The sequence below is a fragment of the Barbus barbus genome (genome assembly GCF_936440315.1).
Source record: "Barbus barbus genome assembly, chromosome: 35".
Lineage (NCBI taxonomy): Eukaryota > Metazoa > Chordata > Actinopteri > Cypriniformes > Cyprinidae > Barbus > Barbus barbus.
The window spans coordinates 26,668,506-26,688,891 of record NC_136763.1 but is presented as its reverse complement, the minus strand read 5'-3'; the positions used below and the strand labels follow the sequence as shown (position 1 = coordinate 26,688,891).

Here is a 20,386-nt window from a genome sequence, read left to right as displayed (position 1 = left end):
GGTGGGCGGGGCGTCGGCGCTCTCCGCACGCCATTGGCTGAGCCGAGGAAAGGTGTGCTCGGAAGTCTCACTATAAATAGAGTCCCGCTGCACGGGAGTCCTGCGAAGGATGCTGCCGCAGGCTCTGAAGATGTCCGGCAGGAGCGCGTTTCCGCTGCTCAGGTGCGCGGACCGCTGGCCTGACGTCATCGCGTCCGCTGCGTCACGCCAGGTGAAGACCCTGGAGCAGATGCCCGGACCCTCGGCCCCGGGCTTCATCTGGGACCTGCTCTTCAGACGCGGACTGTCGCGCCTCCACCAGCTGCAGGTGCGTGGGATCTTACTTGATTTCTGTTTCTGAGTTGCTTTCGAAGTAACAGAAACGTTACTGCTTGCTTATTACAGCTTCTGCTTCAACTGCAGTGAAAACATGCTGTTTATTAAGATTAATCAGTAATCGTATTGTATAAAAACAGCACTGAAGACTGTAAAATAAGCAGCATTCATTTTTTGGCTAGGGAAACAAATAAACTTAAATTATGTTTGTAAGAACATTTTTGTTTCACAAAGGTTTTTTTTTCTTTCTTAACCCTTGTGTTGTGCTGGAGATCTTACTAATTTGCTATTCCTAGCCAGAAATGTCCGGCCTTGCTTGCTTATAAATCTCTCATTATGCTATATTATCATTAAATCATGGATGCTGTTGTTCTTGTCAGCTTGTTTTCTTTCGGTCAGCACAGGTTTTGGAGCTGATTGATCGTAGGCCTCACTGATCTGAGCTTATGCTCCTTAAGCGTTATTTGTGGAACATTTTGTTCACTCAAAAACTGAGCAAAAGCTCAGATCAATGAGGCCGGCTGACAATCAATCAGTTTCAGGATCAATTACAAAACCTGTGCTAACTGAAAGAAAACAAGTGGATTTCTACTGGTCACCTTCTATTGGTGGCTTGTTAAAACAATAAAATAAATACTAATAAATACTAATGGAATATGTCCCAAAGCACACTGCAGAAAACCATTTTTTAATGGTTAAAAGTTGATGGTTTGTAATGGCATTCGTTTTCGTTTTCTGTGATGGTTCTCTTGTTTTTTTTTTTTTTTTTATCAGATTAAGAAACTGATGACCAGTCCACATCATTTTTTATGTTAATGGCTTTGATGTGAATTAATAGTGTGCATCTGAAATGAAAGTGCACTGTGTTTGCAGCTGGAGGGCAGGAGGAGGTACGGGCCCGTGTGGAAGGCCAGCTTCGGGCCCATCCTGACGGTTCATGTGGCCGAGCCGGAGCTGATCGAGCAGGTGCTGAGACAGGAGGGCCAGCACCCCATGCGCTCGGACCTCTCGTCCTGGAAGGACTACCGCAAGCTCCGCGGAGAGGGATACGGACTCCTGACGGCGTGGGTACAAGCGCTCAGTCATACGAGCATTTCTAGCAGTTTGCATGCATGCAGCTTGTCCTTTATGATCCAATTAAAACACTGGTTGCAGGAGCCAGTTTTACATGCATTGCATCTCACACATCAGGGAAGCGTATACAGTAATTATTGGTTGCTGCAGGTCCTGTTAGGAAATTCAAAGGAGCGGTTAATGAGAACTGAAAAATTATTTACTGTACTGAAGCTGTATGAACACGCAACACCGTTCCATACAATAACAGACTTGAGAAAATGCATCATCAAAGTGATTTCAGTGCCACTGTGATCCACACATCATAGAAACCCGCATCTGAACCGAGATGAAACTTACATGCTCATATCAGTCAGTGGGTCATATCACTGGTCATGAAATCAGTCGCCTGAAATCAGCATCTGTCACTGAAGTGACGTGACTTCTGCAGACGGATGCATGTGATCGCATCACTCTGTAGATACTGTCGCTTACACTGTGACCCAGCTGACAGGGAACGTTCTGGCAAGGTTCTCTCAAGTTACAAACAAACGCGCTTCCTTCATTCAAAGTTGTCTGGTCCATACAAGTGTTCTCAAAATGTTAGCACAAACACAATTATGAAATGTTTCAGCTGGACGTTCATCTAATGTTTTTTATTTAAATGTTGCTTCTTGTTTCAGAAGAATATTCAAAAGCAACATTCCCATAATCTTTGCAAAAGTTTCCTTAACGTTAACACATAACCAAGAAAATTCCTTTATAAATCGTAAAAAATTGGATATTTTGAATGTTCGGGAAAACATTCAGAAATAAAATTTTCATAGCTTAATGGTAACAGTAGCCAAACATAGCCACGGGAACATATTTAATCTGGCGGGCGGGGCTTGATGTTGCAGGGCGGGGCCGCGGTATATAATATTAAACAGCCTGAACTCTTGAAAGTTTCTGACCCATACTCAGAATCCCATCCAAAGTGTGTGTGTGCGCGCGCGCGCGCGCACACACACACACACACACACACACACACGTAGCAGTTGGGGGTTCGGTGCCTTGCTCAAGGGCACCTCAGTCGTGGTATTGAGGGTGGAGAGAGCGCTGGACATTCACTCCCCCCACCTACAATCCCTGCCAGCCGGGGACTCGAACCCACAACCTTTGGATTACAAGTCCAACTCTCTAACCATTAGGCCACGGCTTCTTATAGATGAACAATGAAGACATATGAGTTATATGAGAACAAAAATATATTTATGCTTTTGTGATTTTAGTTCAATATTTTTTTTCTTTAATATTGTAAGGGGATTTTACTAAATATTAACCTCTAAATAAAGTATGCACCATTTATCATCTGTAATACTACGGTGTAACCACTAGATGGCTGTATAGCCCTTTATATAAATACATGAACCGCTTGCTGAGAGAGTATGTGAGACATAAAGCACATTACTTGTATTTGGATATTTAGATATCTTTTTACTTTTTAAGTAAAAGTTGACATTTAACGTTGATTTGAAGTGTCAGTTTTTATTATTGCAAGTTAAATCTGGACACAGAGAAAGCATTTTGTTACTCATACTAGCTACAGCATGATAAGTCACACGAAAGTCATCTGAATAAATGTTGACTTAAGTGTGACCAGGGCAATGTTTCAAAATATATAATTGAGTGTCTACATACAATAAAGAGAAATTCTTGAGGGAAGACTTTGCAAGTAGTCATTGTAGATGGAGTTTGAACGTGAAGTGTCTTCCTTTCCCTGTTTTTCCCTCGCTACACTGATATGCATTGATCTGTGTGTGTTGCAGTGAAGGCGAGGAGTGGCAGAGCATGCGTAGTCTACTGGGGAAGCACATGCTGCGGCCGAAAGCTGTGGAGGCGTATGACGGCACACTCAACGCTGTAGTGACGGACCTCGTCCACAAACTCAAGCTTCGCTCGCAGCAGAGCTCCAGCGGCCTCGTCACAGACATCTCTGCTGAGTTCTACCGCTTCGGTCTGGAAGGTAAATCGAAGCGAGTCAAACCTTCAAGCGATAAAAGAGTTTGAAGACTCCTAACCCTCACTTTCAACTTGCTCAGTACAAAGAGCTTTTATTAAAACTGAGTAAAAAAGATTTAAAATAAAGGTGCTTCGTGATGCCATAGAAGAACCTTTTTGTCTAAATGGTTCCATAAAGAACCTTTAACATCTGAAGAACCTTTCTGTTACACAAAAGCTTCTTTGTGGCGAAAAGGTTCTTCAGATTATAAGAAGGTAAGAAAGAGATGGTTCTTTAAAGAACCTTTGACTGAATGGTTCTTCTATGGCATCGCTGTGGAGAACCTTTTAAGCATCTTTATTTCTAAGAGTGTATTTAAAAAATTAACAAATCTTAATTCATGCTTCTTCTAATTAAGATCTTAAATCAAGCTGAAAGTCATAAAACTATGGCATTCTTTCCTTGGTTTTAAAAAGTCTTAAAGCCTGCAGAAACCAAAGTGAGGTCTCCTGTCTTCTGCTCCTCCTCCAGGGATCTCGTCTGTGCTGTTTGAGTCCAGGATCGGCTGTCTCGACCCGGTGGTTCCTGTGGAGACGGAGCGCTTCATCCAGTCCATCAACACCATGTTTGTCATGACGCTCCTCACTATGGCTATGCCTCAGTGGCTCCACCGGCTGCTTCCCAAACCCTGGGACACCTTCTGCCGCTGCTGGGACTACATGTTCCAGTTCGGTGAGTGTCACGAATCTGCTGGAGGTTTGTGTGAACATGAAACCATGGCCAGGCAAAAACCTGCATCTGCACTTCACTGCATCTCTAAATTCATGAGTGTGAAATTGAATTGAGCACAACTTGCAGAAAGCTGAATTGAAGTGAAACAGTGAAATTCAACAGGTAGTGGCATTCTGGGAAATTAAAGGAATAGTTCGCTGTAGAAAAATCTGCTGAAAATGTGCTCCTCATCAGGCCATCAAGATCAGGATGAGTTTGTTTGTTCATCAGGTTTGTAGAAATGTGTCTCTGCATCAGTGTCTCATCAATGGATGCTCTGCAGTGAATGGGTGCCGTCAGAATGAGAGTCCAAACAGCTGATAAAAACATCACAATAATCCACACCACTCCAGTCCACCAGTTAACATCTGGAGAAGACAAAAGCTGAAACAAATCCAGCATTAAGATGTTTTTGACTAAAATACAAGTCCATAATAACGCTTCCTCCAGTGAAAAAGTGCATCTCCTGTTGTCTCTCACATCAGAATCCAGACACATATTTGTTTAGAGCTGTTTTGTCTTGTAAACCCTGCTTGATCTGTGCAGATTTCTCTCCTGATTCAGAACAGAACACTTTTCACTGGTTGCAAGTGATGAAATATGATGAGGAAACTCATCTAGATCTCAGATGGTCTGAGGGGGAGCATATTTCTTGCACATTTTCAGTTTTGGCTGAACAGAACTACTCCTGTAGTGTTTTATAAAGTATATAAAATACAAATTTCTATAGCTGACACTTCAAACAGTGTTTTTCATCTGGACTGTGGTTGTGGTTGTATAACAGGTTTATGATGTTGGAGATGTTGAAACTCTTTTTGTCACCGCAGCTAAAGGGCACATCGACCAGCGTCTTGAGGAGGAGAGGCAGAAGATGGCGCGAGGAGAGCGTCTAGAGGGACGGTACCTCACCTATTTTCTGTCTCAGGCCGGAGTTCCTCTGAAATCTGTGTACAGCAACGTGACCGAGCTGCTGCTCGCTGGCGTCGACACGGTATGAACCTCACATCACTTCCAGTAAAACGCTTCACACCTGAAGAAATAAGTAACTCTTCGGAAAGATCCGTTGATGGTCTATTTTTAGTTAGCTATAAAAACGTTGCATTATAGTTATTGTCCTTAAGACACTTTAGACATTTCGCAGGCTTTCAATGGCCTTGTGTCAGGTGTGGGTGAAGGGATAGAGCGAGGACTCAAATGCAGGAGGCAAAAGGGCTTTATTAATACAAAAAATTAAATAAACAACAAAAACTACCCCATAGGGGAAAACAGACTGGCAAGGCCTTCAAACAAGGTAACATCGACGACGAACTGACACAGGACTGCAAACACAAGAAGATTATAAAGGGAGCAAATGAGGAGGGTAACGAGAAAACACAGGTGGGGCAAATTAACCAATAATCAGGAAACAAGGTGGGTGGGGTCAAGACAATTAACATGAGAGCACATGGCACAGAAGTAAACAAGACCAGCCATGTGCTCACACAAAACAAAAACACAAGTAAAACAGGACACGAACACGCAGCTAATGAGGAGACTTATAAGCAGCATGTTCACAAAAAATGACAAACATGAAAGCACGCATCCAGTGAAAAAAACACAAGCTGCGTGCCACACAGAACAAGACGAAACAAGAAAAAGCATGCAGTCGAAGAACGAGCTGCTTGCAACAACACAACGAAAAAGCTGAACCGCGTGCCGAACAAAACACACACTCACAGAGGATCGCACAGCCCGAGCAAACTCGAGACCGCACACACCGTGAGTGTCCGGACACCGACACAAAACCAGAACTGAGTCTGAACAAGACAGGAGTGCCGGGATCCAAACACCACGCCCCAACATGAAACAGAGCACGCAGACACACTCGAAGCCACGCGCTCACCAGAAAACAAGACAAGAAGGGAGTGTCAGGGCTCCGTCACAAAACCATGAATAAACTAGACTGAAGTGACAGAACCCTGACACCTTGTTAATCAAAATCTACTGCTTTTGCATCCAGACCTCCAGACCAAGATATCGGCCAGTGCTGCGTTAACAAAAACAGGTAACACTTTATTTTAAGGTGTCCTTGTTACACGTTACATGTACTTACTATTACAATAACAATAAATTATGCATAATTACATGCAAGTAACCCTAATCCTAACCCTAACCATATAGTAAGTACATATAGTTCATTAATATTACTTGGGACTTAAATGTATTTACACTATAACAAGGAAACCTTAAAATAAAGTGTAACCCAAAAACACACTGACTTCACCTTTCAATCTAATTTTTGTACAGCATTTCTGTGAACAGTAATCATCTGAAATCATTTACAGTTATTGAATTGGCAGATAATGTTTTATCCAAAGCGACTTACAATTGAGGAATACAACAAGTCATTTATCATAAGATGGCAATAAACATAAGAAATGCCTGTTATACAAGGTTTCAGTCATCGTTCGAATTAGTACAAGTTAGGACAAGGAAGGGATGAAGGCTAATAAGAGAACAGAAGAAGTGAAGGCATAGAAACATATGTATTTATTTATGAGATGCTCAGGGAAGAGATGAGTTTTTGCTTGTTTCTTGAGGACTGTGAGGGATTCGGCTGTCCGGATGGAGTTAGGTAGGTCATTCCATCAACAGAGTAAGGCAAAAGAAAACTAGATTTGTGATGAAAGCTGAATCGGGGAGTTCTGACTGTGGTGTGGCAAGATATGACATGATTATCTGATTTCTTTCCATCCTGGGAGAACAGTAAACACTGATGTTTTGGTGTAATATCTGTTTTGAGGATGTGTTGACACTGTATTGGTGTGCTCCAGATCTCCAGCACACTGTCGTGGTCTCTGTACGAGCTCTCGCGGCACCCTGAGGTCCAGGCGGCGCTGCGGGACGAGGTTCAGCGCGTGATGAAGGGCCGCAGCGTCCCCGAGGCGCGTGATGTGGCTGCCATGCCACTCATGAAGGCCGTGATGAAGGAGATCCTCAGGTACGAGGAGAGCTCTGAGCCTTCACTCGTATCATCAAACACAGTTCATCCTGTGCATTATATCAAATTAAGCATTGAATGTTTCCCAGGCTCTATCCTGTGATTCCAGCCAACGCTAGAGTCATCACAGACAGAGATATAACCGTCGGAGGATACCTCATCCCGAGAAACGTGAGTACTTCCATCAACACACTCACATACTCTAACTGTGATGCATTGCTTCTCTCAATTAATTAAGCATAATTGTGCAATATTTGCCTATTTCCCTAGTAAAAAAGTAATACATTTAAAATACATTTATTTCATACTAAGGATAGTTCAAATCTATTAATATTTTTACTGACATATCACTCGAGACTTACTGATATAAAAATGATAATTAAACTTTATTTGGAGTACTACTTGTGCACAATGCACATTTCTTAACATTAAGCCTAAAATGTGTTTTAATATCACTATTGATGAGGATTGTATGTTCTCTGAATAATATCTTTAAATGCAAGATATTTAAAGTAGACCTGAAGTACACTTTAGCACAATCAAATATACTTCAGTATATCTTTAGTTGGACTTCATCACTATTTTCACACAATTAACGTGCATTAAGCACAAAATTAGTTGTTCCAGTTCAGCAGACTTTAGGTTTACCAGTTTAGTATACTACAATGCAGGGTATTTTTCTTAAGCACATAAATATGTAAATGTATCTGTAGTGTACTTGGTATGAAATAAATGTATTTCAAATACATTTTAGTATATTTATTTTTCACTTGGGTGGTTATTTATCCTGACATTTGCATTATAAATGGTAACACGGTTGCCAGATGTCAAGAGTTTAAATCCCCCAATCAGAGCTTTTCTTTTAAATGGATCCATTTTCTGACTAGTTTCACTTAATCTTCACAACCTGGCAACTGCAAAGCAAACATGTAAGCTGGAGTTTAGCGCTCTCCATTGAGATATTCTGCTCAAAATGAAAGCGTAACACAGCCAGTCTATGTTTCATCACACAGCCGTAAATCTGCCATCATTCCTTCACATGACGAATTGTAATAAATCCAAACACGGATCTGGGATATTGCTGAATAAATGCACTTATGCAACATCCGAGCCACAATACAAAGGCTTTTTTGTTGTTGTGTTAAAAATAGAGACTTAAATATTATGAATATTTTAGGAATTTGACAGCTTTTGAGAGAAGCTTTCCCTGCTGAAAATAAACAAAACAATAGACACCATCACAAAATGTGTAATACAGTAGTTTTACTGGTTATAATGGGAATTGTCTTGGTTTTAATAGAAATTGTAATGAACCTTGTGGGTCTCTATTGGTAATTGGTCGTCTTCTATTGGTGGCTTGTTAAAACCAATAAATCCCAATGGAACATGTCCCAAAACATACTACCAAAAAAAAACATTTTTTTAATGATTTTAATGAGTAAAAGTTGATGTTTGTAATGTTTGTAAGGGTATTTGTAGTAATCTATTGTATTTTTCGGCAGGGAATTTTCTTCATAGTGTAGAGAGTGTTTGTTTATATTGTTTATAAAGACTAAATATAATAAATTAAAACATGCATGCGAGTTGATGTTCCCTCGATTTGTGCTTACATGAAAGTGCAATAATTCTGATCAAATGTACAAAGAAGTTCCTTACATGACAATTGTGAGTGTAAACTGAAGCATTATGATGCTGACGTGAAGGTCTGCGTTTGCTCGTTCCTCACAGACGCTGATCACTCTGTGCCACTACGCCACGTCCCGTGACCCGCGGCAGTTCAGTGATCCGGACACGTTCGTCCCGCAGCGCTGGCTGAGCCGCTCCGAGGGCAGTCACCCCTATGCCTCCGTGCCGTTCGGAGTGGGCAAGCGCAGCTGCGTCGGCCGGCGCATCGCTGAACTAGAGGTCCACCTGGCGCTGGCTCGGGTATCTCAACTATTCTTACGTGCATGAAATTAAAATTCACCCCATGGGTTTTCTAAATACATGTTGTTGATCTTCTTGTCAAGTTCATCCGTGCGTATGTATTTGACCTCGTAACTAGTGTTGGGGAAATTTACTTTTAAAAGTAATGCATTACAGTATTGCGTTACTCCCTTAAAAAGTAGCTAATTATGTTACTTAAGTTACTTTTTATGTAAAGTAATGTGTTACGTTTTAAAGTTTTAAATCTGGGCAGGGCTTGCTTGTTTTTTTATATATATAAAAGTTCTTCTTTTACAAATGCAAAAGCTCTTTCATACCAAAAGGGAAATGAATACGCCTCAGGCTGAAGGAAATGTAAATTCACTGGTTATTAAAATAGGATTAGATACATAAATGATATTTGTCTGATTTAACATATTTAATTATTGCAGGTTTGTATAATATTCTGAGTTTGCATTTCACTGTTTTTATTCATTCTAAGGAATACTGAATCTGTTTTGTGCAGGTGAGATGAGTAAATGCATGTTGACATTTAGTCTAGAACTACTACTTGTTCACACACAACCCTCTGCACTTACTCCTGATTTCTCTAAACATTAGGAAAGGAGAGCTGTCAGACAATACATGAGAAACAAAGTAACTGGAGTTACTTATTTTAAAAAGTACATATCCTCACAGAAACTGATATAAGATGCTACAGTCTCTGTGAACTCGTCCAGATCGTTTGCGGCAGCTTCAAAAACAGTCCAATCAGTGAGAGAGAAACAGGCTTGTAAAACCCGCTCTGTCTCATTAGTCCATCTTTTAACAGATCTTAATACAGGTTTAGCTGATTTCAGTTTCTGCCTGTAGGTCGGTATGAGATTAACCAAACAGTGATCCTGTCCTTTATCGCTGTGTAACAGTGATCCAATATATTACTGTCTCTGGTGGGACATGTAACATGCTGTCTGTATTTTGGTAGTTCACGGGAGAGATTTGCTTTATTAAAGTCCCCGAGAATGATTAAAACATAGTCCGGGTGTTTTTGTTCTGTGTCTGTGATCATATCAGCGAGTTTCTGTAAAGCTGATCTCATGTTCGCTTGCAGTGGAATGTAGACACTCACGAGAATGAACAAGCAGAACTGCCGTGGCGAATAGGACGGCTTGCAGTTAATGAAAAGCGTTTCTAGATCTGAACAGCACATCTTCTTTAACACGGTTACATCTGTACACCACCTCTCATTGATGTAAAAGCACGTCCCGCCGCGTGAAGTTAGCCAGATGTAGCACGCTGTCCGGTATGTTGCCCTTCAGCCTGACGAAGCTTCACAAGCGCGCCGGCTCGCTTCCCCCGCCATCTGCGCCTCCTGAAGCATTTGACCAGAGCTACTGCTCCGCCAACTACAATGTCCAGCAAAACGTCCGAATAGTCAAAATCCGGTAAAAGATTTTGTGGTGTGTTCTGCTGAATGTTCAGCAGGTCATCCCTGGTAAAACTGATCATATTTGAGAAACAAAAAACAGGAAAAACAAACAAAACTGTACAAACACTGAAGAGCAAAGCACTGTAGCTGCCATCTGCGGCGCCATCTTAGATCTTGTAGATTGCTGCGTTCTCTCCCCACTGCTCTTCTCCCTCTACACCAACGACTGCACATCTAAAGACCCCTCTGTCAAGCTCCTGAAGTTCGCAGATGACACCACACTGATTGGCCTCATCCAGGACGGTGACGAGTCTGCTTACAGACAGGAGGTTAAGGAGCTGGTTGTCTGGTGCAGTCTCAACAACCTGGAGCTTAACACGCTCAAAACTGTGGAGATGATCGTGGACTTCAGGAGAAACCCCCCTGCTCTTCCCCCACTCACCATCATGAACAGCACTGCGACTGCAGTGGAGTCATTCAGGTTCCTGGGCACCACCATCTCTCAGGACCTGAAGTGGGACATTCACATTGACTCCATTGTCAGGAAGGCCCAGCAGAGGTTGTACTTTCTTCGCCAGCTGAGGAAGTTCAACCTGCCACAGGACTTACTGAAACAGTTCTACTCTGCCATCATTGAATCCATCCTCTGCACCTCAATAACTGTCTGGTTCAGCTCAGCTACCAAATCTGACCTCAGAAGACTACGGAGGGTAGTCTGGACTGCTGAGCGAATCATTGGTACAACCCTCCCCACTCTCCAAGAACTGTACTTATCCAGAGTGAGCAAAAGGGCTGGTAAAATCACTCTGGACCCCTCACATCCAGCACACTCCCTCTTTGAACTGTTGCCGTCTGGTCGACGCTACAGAGCTCTGAGCACCAGAACGACCAGACAGAGGAACAGTTTCTTCCCTCAGGCAATCCATCTCATGAACACTTGACAATAAAACGCAGAACACACAACACTGTCATACATTATTTATTCACCACACATACTTTTTTTCATTTCAAATTTGCACATATCAGACCTGTACACACATAATTGTCTTTATTATATGTTGTGTTTTTGCTGTTTGGTACATTGCCTATTTGTATGTTTATATATTATTCTTTTATTATCTGTGTCCTGTCCTGTTGCTGTCTTTCTGTTGCACTGTGGAGCTTCTGTCACTATAACAAATTCCTTGTATGTGTAAACATACCTGGCCAATAAAGCTCATTCTGATTCTGATTCTGTAACTCAGATATTATCTTCTAAATTAAAAAGTAATGCATTACTTTACTAGTTACTTAAAAATCTGATTACGTAACTTACATTACCCCCAACACTGCTCGTAATGTTTAATCATAAGGTCGTGACTATACCTCTGATGCATGGCTTGTTTTTCTCACAGATTTTAATGCACTTTAACGTGGAACCGGCGGAGGAGAGCGAGCCGGTCCGGCCGATGACCAGAACTCTTCTGGTGCCCGAGAGACAGATCAACCTCCGCTTCATCGAGCGCTGACGTGACGGTCCAAGTGACCGGGTGTGACAGAACTGACCCTGTCCTTCACAGAGAGCCAGGAGGACACTGGGATGTCTGCAGCAGGAGCCGGTCTCCAGCACCTGTGACTCCCTTACCTGAGCAGATACCAGCTCAAGAACTAACCTGTGATTCATTACCCATGTGACATGACCCAGAAAAGAGTGCAAGAGAAGCTGAAGGTGTCCATTGCTGGATGAAGCTGAACAGATCATGCTGCAGATCTTCATGAAGAGCCGCTGCGCTCCTTCGTTACGCAACATAGAGACTAGAAAGATTGAAAAAATCTCTTCATTTATAGACGCTTGTGTGCAAAACAAATGAGGAGCAGCTCGTGCTCATGGTCTTTATTAGAAAATGAAGATTTGGTGCTATTGTGTTTGAAATTTGCCAGTTTGTTCATTGTAGCCACTGCAGACTCATCTCCTTGAGACTTCAGTAATCATACAGAGAAACATGCCACTGTCCATAAAGTGCTTTTTTTCACATATGGTTGATCTTCTGTGAAATTCTGAACTGACATAAGATCAGCCATATATATTCAGGAAAAATATCAGACTTGAAAAATTGCTGATGAAACTACATGCAGTATGATTGCTTACTTAATCGCACAATTTTTCTATATTGAATAAAAATGTTGTTTTGAGTAAACTTTAAAGGTAAATGCATTTGCTGTCTCTGGTTATAAAGTCTCTTTTATTAACAGTGCACAAAAAAACTAACTTTACTTTCTGGCTCGCTCCTATAGTTTAGTCCACGGTAATTCCACAAAAGCCTGCTTACTCTAATAACAGGTTTTCTGAGAAGGGTTGTGCTGTTCCTGATGAACACAAGGCCAGGCTGTGTTTGCTGTGGGGTTTCCCCAGCGAGCGTTCAGAGGGTCAGCGTGTGCTCTGAACCCGTGATACTGGGAAACCAGCAGTCTCCTAAAAACACTTGGCTCTGTAGTGTCCTCAAACCTAAAGCCTGCTCTGATGGCCAAGTCAAGATTGAACATTCATTGACATTAGTGGTCTGGAACTTGTTTTGTAACAGCAAAGAAATCAGTCCAAAGCTCATCTCTTGGTAGTTTGAACTGAGAGCAGCACCAAACACAGTGCGATCATATTCCTGTAAGTGTTTGTGTAGCAATCACAGAGTCATCCGTGCACAGCAGCTGATGGAAGGATGCCATCTTGTGGTGCAAGATTGTTGAAGATCTTAATATCATAGAAGATTTACCCTGTAAAGCCTGACATATGAAATAACAGTCAGCAAATCATTAGAACCATTAGTTGAAGCTTTAGATAAAATATGAAGTAAATAATTTATATTTACATATTTAATCCATCAGGCTTTTATATCTCATATAGTCTTATAGTGAAAATATGGAAGAAGAAAAAAAACAGCTCAATTTTACTCAGAGACTAAAACTGATCAGAAATATGAATATGCTGATATTTAGGCCTACATGATGAAATACTGATGCTTTATAGGCTAATGTAAATCATTGAGATCTTTATAGCAGATACTGACATAAAATGATCTAAATATCAGCGGTCACTCTATTTCTCCAGTAAGATGAGATTGAAATGATCCAAACATATAATGCAATGCTGCTTGAGAGATGAAGAAATAAACGCTCCTCAGAAGTCTGACGATCAGATTTGATTGAGACTAAATTTGATCATATTTGAAGCGAATCAAGGAAAGTGAAGCGTTCATCTTGACATTACTAACAATATCAAAGTTACTCTTTTACCTGTTTACTTCAGAATAGCTTAATAAACTTCATATAAATAATCTGAACACCGTTTACTGTATTTCACATAGGCCTGCAATGTTTCTACTGAAGAGGGAAATGCATCCTCATGATCATAAACCGGCTGTCAGCAGATAAATGAAACTATATCACAGAAAAACAAGAGAACTGCTGGAGATTTTTGGATCTGTTGGCGTTCCGTACTCAAGACTTTCTCTCAGGGACGTAAACGTGTCTGCAGCTGTTGTCATGATGGGAGACGCACATGTTCCTAGCAGAAGATGGTTTGTTCGAGGAGTCGTTCAGCACAGATAACAGCTCCAGAGTTCACCGACTGAACATCAGGCTTCAGCAGGATTACAGCGCGAGTCTGGGCCTCCGTGAGTTATTAATACAGCAAGCAGATCCTGTATGCAGTGAAGAATAAATCTGTCTAATACATTAATACATAGACCAATGAAGGACAAAACAAACACAAAAAGTGTCTTGTATCCAAATAAATTGTTTTTATTTATTTACTTAGCCTATACCCATTTGGGGTGTATGGAGGTCTTACATGATATAATATAACAGACTGGTTGCGCACACTTTGACCATAAACAAAGTTTTGCTGCGGCAGAACTGAATATTTCTGTGAACTAACTAATACTTGAATGTGTTTGAAACCCGCATTAAATAAGGATATTTAGAAAACATGAAGCTGCTTGAGCCAGAGCATGCCTTATAAGGACACAAGAGTCTCAAACTCACTGTGGCCGACTGAAGAATACACAAACCCCTCCTCCAGCCTGCGGAATGGGGCGGGGCTAACGCGTCGCCACGCCCCATGACGACTCTCATTGGCTCGTCGTCTTTCTTGGGCATACATGCTGTGCTCATAATCTGTAAAAGATGAGCATTTTTTACAAAGAAAAAGCATTCACCTGCATCTGTTAACTGCTGATATAAATGAATTAAATTAACCAGGAAATGTTTATTTCGTCAGTGGTGGACAAACTGCTCATATGAGTTCATTTATTTCTCATGTGGCTTAAGAAACCTAATGACAGCAGCTTTCTACTGACCTGCGTGTACTGTTTTGCCATGTTACATATGATGCTGATATCACTTTTTTGATATCACTCACTTTTTTAATTTCCTCATTTAATTCATAATTCAAAAACCTCAACCTCCTGCTGAATACAGTCGACCAAAAACTAACCTTTTAACAGTGACATTACACTGCTTTTGCAGTTTTCATATTTGATCGACATACATGTGAAGTTGTCTGTTCATCAGTTCATGCACAGCAGATGCCAGTGACATGAAAATCCTACCATTAAATATTTTAGAATTACATTTTAATTGTAAATCTAAATTAAAATCCATAAATAAATCCCATTACATGGATTAGGCACATACAGTGCCCTTGGTAAAAATGAGCAAAGGCAGCTGTGAAAATAAATATGCATTGTTTATCCTTTAAAAAAAATTACAAAATTCCAACCTATCATTGAAGTAAAACAATTGAAAGTGGGGGGGGGGGGGGAATCTAATTGTGAAATAAATGCTTTCTCTAGTTCATGCTGGCCACAATTATTGGCACCCAATTATTGCAACGTCCTTTTCCCAGAGTAACAGCTCTGAGTTTTCTCCTATAATGCCTGAAGAGTTTGGAGAACACCCGATAAGAGATCAGAGACCATTCCTTCATCCAGAATCTCTCCAGATCCTTCAGATTCACAGCTTCAGTTCATCTCACTCATTTTCTGTAGGGTTCAGGTCAGAGGACTGGGACAGCCATGGCAGAAGCTTCATTTTGTGCTCAGTGACCCATTTTTGTGTTGATTTTGATGTTTCTTATGGATCATTGTCTTGATGGAAGATCCAAACATGGCCCATTATAAGATTTCTAACAGAGGCAGTCAGGTTTAGATATTTTATCTGTTGGCATTTGATGGAATCCGTGATACAATGCATTTGAATAAGATGTCCAGGACCTCCAGCAGAAAAACAGGCCACAACATTAAAGATCCAGCAGTATATTTAACCGTGGACATGGGGTACTTTTTTTTTTTTATCTCTGTTTGTACTAAACTCATCTGGTGGGCTTGCTGCCAAAAAGCTCTTTTTTTCAGTTTCATCTGTCCATAGAAGCCAGTGCCGTTTGAAGTTCCAGTCGTGTCTGACAACTGAATATGCAGGAGTTTGGATGAGCAAAGATAATTTTTCTTGAAACCCTCCCAAACAACATGTAGTGATGTAGGGGATGTTTGATATATTTTTGGCTTTCTGATCCCAAGATTCAACTAATCTCTGCAATGCTCCAGCTGTGATCCTTGGAGAGTCTCTGTCCTCTCAAACGCTCCTTCTCACCGTGCATTAGGACGATATAGACACGTCTTCTTCCAGGCAGACTTGTAACATCTTTAGTTGATTGGAGCCTCTTAATTATTACCCTGATGGTGGAAATGGGGATTTTCAATGCTTTAGCAATTTTCGTACACCCACTTTCTATTTAGTGAAGCTCAACAATCTTGTTCTGCACATCAGAACTATATTCTTTGGTTTTACTCCTTGTGATGGATGATTAAGGGAATTTTGCCTTCGTGTTACTCATATTTATAATCCTGTGGAACAGAGGTCATGGCTGGACAATTTCATGCTCCTAGTCACCCTGGCGTGCTAAAAATGAAAATATACTTCAGAGATAATTTACTCATAAGGATTTCTAGGGGTGCCAATTATTGTGGCCAACATGCATTGGAGAAAAAACTTTTATTTCATCCTGAGATTTTCTCCCCACTTTCAATTGTTTTACTTAAATAATAGGTTCGAATTTTGTGAATATTTTAAATGAAATATATATCAAAAGGATAAACAATGCAGATTTATTTTCACAGCCGCCTTTGCTCATTTACCAAGGGTGCCAACATTAGCGGAGGGCACTGTAAGTCATTTACCTTGTTTTATCACAGGCTCTGCATTTATGTCAGTTCTTTGAAAGTGAGTCTCTGGATCTCAGTGGGACACGGATCATAGAGTTGGGCGGAGGAACAGGACTGGTTGGCATAGTGGCTGCACGATTAGGTAAAGCTTTGATTTATGTCTGTGCAATTGACATTCTCAAACTTCATCTCAACATGAACATAAGGAGAGCTGAAAATCTCTCACTCAACCAAACTTTCACTGCTATCAGGAAGAGTGTAAAGCAGTCTCTTACTCACAGACAATCTTCGTATATGTCTTTTAGGAGCACATGTGACCATCACAGACTTACCTTCTGCTGTTTCTCAGATAGAGAGGTACATTGCAGCGAACACGCCTCTCTCAGAATGGCCCTCAGGGGCCCCCGCTGTGTCAGCGCTGGCGTGGGGCCTGGACCACAGCCTATTCTCCTCCAGCTGGGCGCTGATATCGTCTATCTGCCAGAAACCTTCCCTCTTCTCTTGGACACATTAGTTCATCTGTGCCAGGATGGGGCTGTTGTCTACCTGGCGTCAACGATGCGCAGAGAACATGGCGCTCAAGACTTCTACGACCGCATGTTACCACAGATGTTCAGCGTGGAGCTCGTGCAAAGAGATCCTGAGAACAATATCAATATTTATAAAGCTGCTCTGAGATGAGCCGTCCATCCATCCATCCTCCAAACCGCATGTCGTATCAGAGTCTATTTTTATATCTGGAGCTGGGAGGTTTAAATATGTACTCTGTATTTGTGAGTGCTACAGATAAATAGCAAGTGATTTATTATCCATATTTGATCATTCATTCATTCATTCATTAATTGATTGATTGTACAGGTCATAAGTATTGGAGCTCAGTTTTAATTATTTGACAAATCCAGCCTCTATTAAAACTATTTGTGCAACAAAAATTATGCAGCTCATGCAGAAATGCATGTGGAAATTAAGTGCACGCTTGCATGTTATTAAAATATTTTCAAACAAAGAGACATCAGAATGAACCATTGCATGTCTCACACACAGCATCTGTCGAGCTGCCCAACAGCTTCGTCCTTCTTCAAGCACGCATCCTGATTTTCTCTGCTGTCATCCTTGTGCTGAGGTGAATTTGTCTGCTCAGTGGGGATTGTCTTGTAATCCAGTTTGCAATCAGTTAACAGAGGTAACATGTGGGATTTAAGTGGCTCCTCTGGAGAACTTGACAAGCCTGACACTTCTCCCATTCGAGAGGCTAGACAAAACACAGTCTCACTACCTTTTCTTCTTGTGAGTTTGGTCTGCTTCGTCCGAGTAATATCAGGATAGGTCATGTGTGGAGACTCTTGGTACTGAAGCTGTGTTTGTGTTAAAGGTAGTTTCATGTTGTATTGCACGACAGAGGATGCATTTAAGGCTTCTAGACAGTGTTGTCCACCCGTGATAACCCTGCGATAACTCTCTGTGTTCTGTTTCTGGTAATTGTTTTGTAAATAATGTCCATTGTTTGATATAGGATCACAATGTGTTTCTGTCAAATGTGTAAAGGGCACTTTTCTGCTCTCAAATGTCTGCTCCTGAAATGCTTCCTCACTTGCCTCTTCAGTAGCTTTTGGTATTGCTGCTATCTTGTCACCGTTCTTTGGGGAGCTGTATGCTGGTGGCGCCGTGTAGGATGGAGGCTGTCTGAAAGATCCTACTGGGAAAACACTCTCTGTATTTCTCGAATTCCAAGGGCTCCATTTCCACCGATGTTCCCCGATGAGCTCAGTTTTGTCTTTTTTCTGTGATGTTAAAGCAGTTGGGTGGAATTGTTCAGTGGTGTCTGAACTAACAGTCCACTGGCCACATCCCAACACCTTCTCCATGTCTGAAGCAAGTTCAAGTTTCAAGTTCTAGTTTATTTGTATAGTGTTTTTTACGATACAAATCGTTGCAAAGCAGCTCTACAGGATATTAAGTTTCCACAATATATTTATATATTGCAGAACCTTAATATATTTAACTTATGGCAAAATTTGGTAATTCTGTATGTTGTCTGAGCGTTGGCATCCTCTGAGGGGTTGGCATTATCTTTTCTCAGGTGTTCGGTCATCTCAGATCATTTAAGGGTTGGATCCAGACTGAAGCTTCTGTCATTCCTAGTTACCACGGGATGTTAATCAACAGAGAAACAAATAGAGACATAATTAGCGTAGCTGCTGTTCCATCTAAGAAAAAATGAATTGTTCAACCCAAGCTAAGGAATAATAATAATGTACGTCTGATCAGATATAACTGCAGTACAAGATTATAAGATGCATTATGTGAATGCTTGGCTAAAGAGATGTCTTTAATCTAGATTTAAACAGAGAGAGTGTGTCTGAACCCCGAACGTTATCAGGAAGGCTATTCCAGAGTTTGGGAGCCAAATGTGAAAAAGCTCTACCTCCTTTAGTGGACTTTGCTATCCTAGGTACTACCAAAAGTCCAGAGTTTTGCGACCTTAGGGAGCGGGTTGGATTGTAGCGTGGTAGAAGACAAGTTAGGTACGCAGGAGCTAAACCATTTAGGGCCTTAAAGGCAAGTAATAATAATTTGTAAATGATACAGAACTTAATTGGTAGCCAGTGCAGAGACTGTAAAATTGGAGTAATATGATCATATTTTCTTGACCTGGTAAGAACTCTAGCCGCTGCATTTTGGACTATCTGTAGCTTGTTTATTGAAGATGCAGGACAGCCAGCTAGCAGTGCATTACAATATTCCAGCCTAGAGGTCATGAATGCATGAACTAGCTTTTCTGCATCAGAAACAGGGAGCATGTTTCGAAGCTTAGCAATGTTCCTGAGATGGAAGAATGCTGTTTTTGTAACATGGGAAATATGATTTTCAAAGGACAAGTTGCTGTCTAATATAACATCCAGATTTTTGACTTTAGAGGATGTGACAGTGCATCCGTCTAGTTGCAAATTGTAATCCAAGAGATTCTGTGTACTGTTTTTTGGTCCAATAAGTAATATCTCTGTCTTATCTGAATTTAATAGGAGGAAATTATTGGTCATCCAATCTTTTACACTTTTTACACAATCTATTATCTTAGATAGTGTCACGGGACGCTGTGAAAAGCACCGTGGAAAGATGAGTCTGGGTCCAAGTGCAGGTAAGGCTCCTTTAATTCAACACAAAAGGCCAACACGGCACAAAACAAAACAGAAAAGGACTGGAATACAAAAACGGCAATGAGGTGCGTGTATCCCAGCCCAGAGCAAACACTAGCAACGAACAGTACATGAAATAACAATAAACGAACCCAGGCAGAGTGGTGAGAGAGGGGAGACTATATAGTCCGACAAATGGAGAACAGCTGGGAGTGTGATGAGTGTGACAGGTGTGTGTAATGGTGCGTGTGATGTGGCAGGTGTATGTGACTAGGTGAGGTGAGTCCGGGAGGAAGGGAGATGGTGACCTCTGGTGGCGACAGGGAGAAGCGCAGGGCCCGGACTCGTGACAGATAGTTGAGAAGTTTCATCTTGTCTTGTTGAGATATATAGTTGAGTATCATCAGCATAGCAGTGAAAACTAATCCCGTATTTTCTAATAATATTACCAAGGGGCAACATGTATATTGAAAATAGCAGAGGACCTAGGACTGATCCTTGTGATCCTCAGCTTTTAGAGCCTGTCTATAGCTGGACATATTGTTTTTCCACGCAATTCTAAAAACTTCCAAGTTAGTTTTTCTCCATTTGCGCTCAAGATTACGAGTTTCTTTCTTGAGA

The 20,386-nt window shown here is 41.2% G+C and overlaps 2 protein-coding genes across 2 annotated transcripts; both read left to right on the top strand.

Annotated features, from left to right (window-relative positions):
- On the top strand, window positions 1–12,621 carry LOC306855047 (25-hydroxyvitamin D-1 alpha hydroxylase, mitochondrial-like). The gene is made up of 9 exons (XM_079393457.1): window positions 1–307; window positions 1,189–1,379; window positions 3,177–3,373; window positions 3,881–4,081; window positions 4,948–5,111; window positions 6,934–7,100; window positions 7,190–7,271; window positions 8,829–9,026; window positions 11,829–12,621. Exons 1-9 carry the CDS (start codon window positions 110–112, stop codon window positions 11,940–11,942), a joined length of 1,512 nt encoding a protein of 503 aa, XP_079249583.1. The 5' UTR covers window positions 1–109; the 3' UTR covers window positions 11,943–12,621.
- Window positions 12,622–13,966: 1,345 nt separating this feature from the next.
- Window positions 13,967–17,309, top strand: LOC306855114 (EEF1A lysine methyltransferase 3-like; the record flags this gene model as incomplete). The annotated part of the gene is made up of 3 exons (XM_079393564.1): window positions 13,967–14,110; window positions 16,659–16,770; window positions 16,978–17,309. 3 exons carry the CDS (start codon window positions 13,967–13,969, stop codon window positions 17,307–17,309), a joined length of 588 nt encoding a protein of 195 aa, XP_079249690.1.
- Between the last annotated feature and the right edge of the window lie 3,077 nt (window positions 17,310–20,386).